The sequence below is a fragment of the Diabrotica virgifera genome, chromosome 1 (assembly GCF_917563875.1).
Source record: "Diabrotica virgifera virgifera chromosome 1, PGI_DIABVI_V3a".
NCBI lineage: Eukaryota > Metazoa > Arthropoda > Insecta > Coleoptera > Chrysomelidae > Diabrotica > Diabrotica virgifera.
Window position 1 is genome coordinate 3,396,880 of NC_065443.1, and position 7,905 is coordinate 3,404,784.

General features: G+C 32.0%; 1 protein-coding gene across 1 annotated transcript; it reads left to right on the forward strand.

Annotated features, from left to right (window-relative positions):
- Positions 1 to 888: 888 nt before the first annotated feature.
- LOC126886840 (gametocyte-specific factor 1 homolog) lies at positions 889 to 4,259 on the forward strand. Its single transcript, XM_050653928.1, has 2 exons — positions 889 to 1,051; positions 1,254 to 4,259. Coding segments are annotated over exons 1-2 (315 nt in total). The 5' UTR covers positions 889 to 1,049; the 3' UTR covers positions 1,567 to 4,259.
- Positions 4,260 to 7,905: the final 3,646 nt, after the last annotated feature.

The window sequence follows — 7,905 nt, forward strand, 5'->3', positions numbered from 1 at the left end:
TGCGTTGTAAGACAAAGACAGATTTGGAAAATATTACCACGGCATTGTGTTCATTTTTTTCAAATCCTGAAAAAACCAATAAATATTTTTGAAAAATTTAAACGCAGAATGAAAGACTAAATTATTACCGAGGGCCGAAAGTCCCTTAGAATAAATAAAAAGTTTATTTTGAATGAGATATTTGAAATTAAAAATCACACTAAATTTTCTCTTAGTTTTTTCACCCCTGTAACTTATTAAAATAAACATTATAGAAGTTCTCAGGGACTTTCGGCCCTCGCTAATAACGTAATCTTTCATTCTGCGTTTAAATTTTTTAAAAATACTTATTAGTTTTCTCAGGATTTGAAAAAAATGAATCCCCATTTGAATAGCATTGCAGCCGAAAATACGTACCGATCCTCTTAATTGTATTCATTTTTTTCGAATCCTGAGAAAACTAATAAATATTTTTGAAAAATTTAAACTCAGAATGAAAGACTACATTATTACCGAGGGCTGAAAGTCCCTGAAAACTTCTATAATGTTTATTTTAATAAGTTACAGGGCTGAAAATAAAAGAGAAGTGTGATATTTAATTTCAAATATTTCATTCAATAGAATCTGCTTGTTTATTATAAGGGGCTTTCCGCCCTCGGTAATAATGTAATCTTACAACCTGCGTTTAAATTTTTCTAAAATAGGTACTTGGTTTTCTCAGGATTCGAAAAAAATCATATTACGATTCAAATGACAGTAAACTCTCGTGACGTAATCTCACCCTTAATGTTCATTGGTTAGTCGATTTAGGCAACCGTAGTAATGTCTAAGAACCGTGACTCATGCTCAGATCTCAAGCTCAAAACATGCTCGAAACTCATTGACAAAAATTTCGATCACTAAGTATAATGTGTTGCCTACATTTGGGGCTTGATAAGATTATAAAATTAAAATGTTATCAAACAAATTTTTAGGTTAGATTTGTTAAACAAAAAATCTTAAATCTTTTATTATTGTTTTATTACTGTTTGTGGTTTTTGTGTTTGTATTGTGTAAATTTTGGGCTAAATATGTAAGTATCATTTTTTATTATTAAAATTAACTATACATAGGATATTAAAGTATATATTAACTTTTATGCAGGTATAGATGAATGGTGAATTATTTTGAAACTAATTTATTGTATTTCTGTTTACTGTACATTGAATTTCTGTTGCTTCTTCCCTAAAATGGTATTTCACAGATGAAATCTTGGCTAAGTTTTATCGTTTCAGGGCTGAAAGGAATGTATGCTGTCCATTTAACCCACTACACATCATGCCCCAGAGTACATTACAAAGACACATCATCAAATGTATGGTGAACTATCCGGACTTTGTGACTTGTCCCTATAACGCCCTGCATCGGTTTGCAAACAAGACGTTGTTGGGAGAACACATGACAGTCTGCGATTCGAGAGATAAGAAGTATGTGTTTCAAGATTTCAACGATAATTGTCCTGCCAGCAATCATCAAACCGACATTCATACACCTGCTAATGCCAGAGCGTTTAACTTAGAATTTGAGGATTGGGATGCTCAATATTGATCTGTGATATTGTTTGTTTAAAATTAAATTTGAAGACATGAGTGGAAGAAGGTATTATGTAGCAAATCGCAACATCTAATCTTATAAAATCCCAATGCGACAAGTCATGCAGTCTGTCCGGTACAGTTTCACTATGTAAACATTGAATAAACATCATTTTATTTTGTTACATTATAGCTCCAGAATGACTCGATCGAATTATGTATGTTTTTAAACCAAGAGGAGTAACTTAAATTTCCCATGCCGAAAAGCTTGTTTGTAATTGGTCCAGTCCAACCTCAGGCAAGTTTACTCCACTGTTATCTAATTTTGACACTAATGACATTTATAAAATTTTGACACAATTAGCATTTCATAGATTAATTAACCTAGAGGTATATATTAACATAGGGGAAGCCTACCTTCCGCGCTTCCTGACGACAAGATCTCATGGACTGGTTTGCTGCATCTCTTTCTAACACATTGTATCGAAAATCTATGATGACATTTTGTGTGAATATAGGCACGGAAGAGGAGGACAACTGTAGCAGCTTTATTATGCGTAAGAGTGAAACAGCACTAATCCAAATAAAAAAGATGGTGTCGTCACTTCGCTCTGAATGACACTCTCTCTACTCTATGCTAATATATAACTCTATGTTGTATCTTCTGCGATATTCCTTATATTTTTAGTCTGTTTTTATATAAAAATCAGTTGTTTTTAGAACTCTTTAGCAATGTATTAGTATAATATAAGGTTTGTTCCAACACAATGAAAACCGTCATGAAACGATCATGAAACTGCGTTCCATGGGTTATTTTGTTTACTGCTCAGTTTCGTGATCGCTTCATGAAGGTTTTTCGTTGTGTTGGAACAAACCTATAATATAGGGATAAAATGGGATAATACCCGAAGGTTGGCTGTATACCATCTAGTTAAATACAATTAACATGAAGTAAAACTCCCTAGTGTAGTTGGTATATTTAATAAAAATTCTAAAAAATTTTTAAAAATCCAAACGGATTACGTTCAAAACGTTTTTGGACTTATCAGTCCATCATCAGTGAACTCTCTGTCCTTGCTAAATAGCCACAATGCCAAACACTGGTCAAGATGTATGTTCTTGTATGTCAAGATCTTGACCAGTGTTTGGCATTGTGGCTATTTAGCAAGGACAGAGAGTTCACTGATGATGGACTGATAAGTCCGAAAACGTTTTGAACGTAATCCGTTTGGATTTTTAAAAATTTTTATTAAGTATACCAACTACACTAGGGAGTTTTACTTCATGTTAATTTTATATAATATAGGGCTTTTCATCGATTGTCATTTGTTTCGAACCCCTGTCAAATGTCGTATAATCAGTGTATAATATTAATATACACGGATTAACAACATATGACAGAAGCTTGAAACAAATGACTGTGAATGAAAAGCCCTATTTATGGATTACCGTCAAAGCCTGATATGATTAACCAAAAAAAAGATGTATTTGGTGATATTTCTAGTGACTTTCTTGGATGTGAATCTGTCTTTTTAGTTTACTCCTCTTGGTTTAAAAACAAGATTAGCTTATTTCGATTTTAAAACATTTGTAGGAATCCAAGGAGGGTTTAAAACGTGAGAAAAGTGATGAAATTGTAAATTTCTGTCACTAAAACTGTGGCTAACTTCGGGTCTATTTACTTTTTCTGTGAAATCCATCTATTTCCATAATTCTCTTTATTTTTAATAAGCAATTTTACGGAAACTCACCACAAAACCAATACTGTCACTTTTGTCATCTTTGTTAGGTTATATTTCACATGACTGAAGTGGAAGAAAATGTTAACTGCTTTTAACGCCTTCTTCTACCGAGTTTCTGTAAATGATATTTACAGTTATCATCTTCATGCACTAGTGATGTAAGGAATGTCATTTTTTTGAACATTCGCTAATACGAATGCAAATATCTGCTACGACATTTGAGAATACGGATGCGAATATTCAGTTTTTTTAAATTTGATTCTATTTTTGTAATACATATTTTCTAAATTTATAATGACATCTAGTGTAAATAAATCTGATTCTTAAGGAATCTTAAGGCTTAATAAAAAAGACCAAATAATAAAATAAAGTAAAGGCTGATAATGTGATTATACGAAGTTAAGTTACCTTTCCTTAATAAAAAAAGATGAGAAGTGAAGATATTTTGATTTTATTAACCTAATATTATCTTCAAATTACTTTTTTTTCTGATATTCATTTCAATATTCAAAAAGATGCGAATATTCGCAAATGCGAATATTCGTTACATCACTATCATGCACCAGGAAATCTGAAACTACTAGTAACTAGGGCCAAATATTTATATATATGAAAAAAAAACAGCTTAAAAAGTACTATTAAGCAACCCGAAGAGGACAAAAATGTTATGTAAAACCTTCTTCCACTTGTGTCTTCAATTAAGATTTAGAAAATTTTTATGTTGATACATTTTATACCATTGGAAAAAAATTGTAATAAAATTACTTGTTTGTATATTTTTAGAAATTTATTATTTAACAATGATGGTTTAGCAGCACACAACCACTGAAACAATTTAATATTTTTGACTTTTTGATGACAGACTAATAAGCAGAAACGCTGATGTTTCGTCACCAACTAAATGTTTAATTAAGATTAAAATTATTAAATTAATTATAAGATTAAAATATATGTAGGTAATGTTTTGTATGGCTTTTTTATTCTTCACCTATTCACAACCTGATACCTACACTCAGAATTGTTGCGATATTTTATATATGAATCAATTTACATTGTTCTACAACAGTATTTAGTAGCCAGTCACTATCTATCTCTATCTCACAATATTTTATTTTACCAAACTTACTTCATCATTCTACGATGATACAGTCATTATCACTGGAAGTGAGAAAGACCTGCAGACACTACTAAACACATTTTGTGATATTGGGGAACAGTTTGGTTTAACAATAAACATAAATAAAAGAAAAACCATGGTTATCAGGAAGAGGGGTTAAGTCTTAACAAGAATCCAGATAAAAATGAAGATATTGAACAAGTGGACCAAATGAAATACTTAGGAGTGTGGATTATGGAAGATCTAAATCAGAAATTCTCAAGAATAGAGCAATTAAGACAGCCTTTTTAAAGATAAGGAAATTTTTAAGTAACTAAAGACTCAATCTGTAAATCCGATATCGAATGGTAAAATGTTATATCCACTCTATTTTTCTTTATGGTGCCGAAGATTGGACTGTTAACGTTGACTTAATAGGGCTTTTCATTCATAGTCATTTGTTTCGAGCTGCTGTCATGTGTCACATAATATTAATATATCTACATCGTATGTTATTGGTAATTCCAATGATACAAACCAAAGACGTATGACGTAGATATATTATGTGACACATGACAGAGGCTCGAAACAAATGACAATCGATGAAAAGCCCTATCAGAAAGCTGGAAGCTTTCGAGACGTGGCTTTTTAGGAGAATTTTGAAAATACCATGGACTGACCATATTACGAACGAGATGCTTTTTAAAAAAACCTGAAGATAGAGACGAATTTGCAATGGTTATAGCCAACCTTCATTAGTGGGGTCAGCACTAGAAGAAGAAGAATAGGGTTATTAGGTTTAAAAATAATTGCTGTTGTTTTTTTTTGCATTTAGGGTAGCAGTCACCCAACTCTGCATCTATCAGCGATTGGCACTGTTTTTTTTATCTGCTGAACCTATAATTTGTCAAGTCATCGTCTGGGTGTCATGAAATACACAAAAAATATCTCAAAAAATGTATATTACAAAGGTTTGAAGTATAAAAACTTACAAAAAGCTCTATCTAAATATTTTTCATGAAATGAAAAAAAATTCATTACAAATATATAAAACATACAAAAATTCATATTAACATTTTGAGTAACACGTTGACGGACAGAACGTCTGTTGACGTCTAGTTTCAATTGTTGTAATGTGACACAACGTCTATAGACGACATTTTTAAATTAACAAGTTGTGACAAAAAATCGGTGCCAAAAAAGTCACATTACATCTACAGATGCATATTAAATGTGACATGATGTCAATGGTCGTCGTCTACATGTTTACAAAAAATGTTAAAAAACTCATTATTTCCATAAACTTTAAGCGTTAAAAGAAATTTAGCGATTTCCCTATTCTACTTTTCAAAACACATTTAGTGTCACAACACTTGCTTATACATTTTTAACGCACTGTCAGTCAATGTGTTAATGTTCAAACACAAAGTTGACAATTGGGTAAACTATCATCTTTTGAACTATCCAAACATCATTTAGAACAAAACATGTTCAATAAGAGATCAAATTGGTCCAAACTTCCATACAGGGTGTCTGCGTAACTTGGGACCATATGGGAAACTTTTTTAATATCAATTTTACGAAAAAGTCATTCTTTATAAAGTGCTTTGCATAGTCTAAAACCTAAGAGGGTCTAGTACTATTCGGCGCCGCCGGTTCGGCGCCGCCGATTCGGCTTCGGCCGGTTCGGCGCCGGCCGATTCGGCGTCGGCTGTTTTGGCGCCAGATTATACTTACGTTACTTTTTTAGAAATTTAAGAGGCTCTTGATTTATATCTATACCACACTAAAAAAATATATTAAATGTTATTTTTCAAACTTTATGGATTTCTTTATGGATTTAAGGTTTAAAAAAACAACAAATTTTCAAGTTTATTGAGACTCTTTATTCAAAAAAATATATCTATATACAATATGTACACGTTTTAAAAACTACTTAATTTTGCCGCATTTCAAAATTATAGGCGATACCCCTCAAAAAATCATTTAGGTTTCTATTTTCGTAGTCTAACACTAGACTTTCAATTCGTTGGTCTGTCTGAATATATTACTTTAACTTGCTTGGAGATTCGTTTCCAGCAATCAGCCGTTCAAGGAAAACATCCCGTCCTCTACACATTTGAGCCCTGACTACATTTTTTGTTAAAGAAAATTTCAGACTATCATACATTAACAACTATTTTTTTTTCTCTCTCACTTTGCCAAAGTATCTGTCGCCGAATCAGCCGGCGCCGAATCAGCGGGCGCCGAATCAGCGGGCGCCGAATCGGCGGGCGCCGAAACGCCAACGCCGAATCGCCGGCGCCGAAACGGGCCATCCCCAACCTAAGATGCAATCATCAGATATCAAATTTTGTCAACAGTATACGAGGTATGTCAAAAAATATGAATTACTCTCTAGAGCAAACTACCTTTATATTTCAAAATATCAAAAAATTTTATTATGAAAAGTTATTTGTAATTCAAAACCATATTCAAATATGCAATAACAGCCTTCTACTTGAAAAAAAAAATTCTGATATTTTCCTAAATTACCGATTCCGAACATCATTTTTATTTATTAGACATGTAATAACTCTTTTATTAATAATTTTAGGAAAAAAAGTTATTCTTGATAAAAATCTGTGCATGGTCTAAACCTCAAGATGCAACCATCAGTTATCCAAGTTTGTTAATTTGAAAGAATTCTTTCTAAATTCATATTATTTGACACACCTCGTATAAAATTAACAAACTTGGATAACTGATGGTTGCATCTTGAGGTTTAGGATGGTTGCATCTAAAATTATTAATAAAAGAGTTATTACATGTCTAATAAATAAAAATGATGTTCGGAATCGGTAATTTAGAAAAATTTCAGAAATTTTTTTTCAAGTAGAAGGCTGTTATTGCATATTTGAATATGGTTTTTAATTACAAATAACTTTTCATAATAAAATTTTTTGATATTTTGAAATATAAAGGTAGTTTGCTCTTGAGCGGAATTCATATTTTTTGACATACCTCGTATACTGTTGACAAAATTTGATATCTGATGATTGCATCTTAGGTTTTAGACTATGCAGAGCACTTTATAAACAATAACTTTTTTTCGTAAAATTGATATTAAAAAAGTTTCCCATATGGTCCCAAGTTACACAGACACCCTGTATAATCATCTTGTTCTTCTTCTGGTGCATATCCATTACCAAATGTTGTCCACGAGCAAATCTCTGAGAGAACTTTATATGTATCAGCAGAAGATTTTTCATCTTCGATGGATTGACAGTGGCAACGCCGTATATATAGGCCGGAACAGGGGTAAGAAATTTAAAGAGCAACCTTTGATTTGAACCCCCATTCTTTGAGATCATTCAAAAATGTACGGCATGTACACAATTTTTTTCCCTCCAAAAACCTTGTAAAATCCAAACAACTAACAAAACGTACGAAGATACAAGTGTATAAAATAATCATACGACCCGTAGTGAGTGTGGAAAAGAAGGTGATCTACTACATATTCTCCTCGAATGTTCAC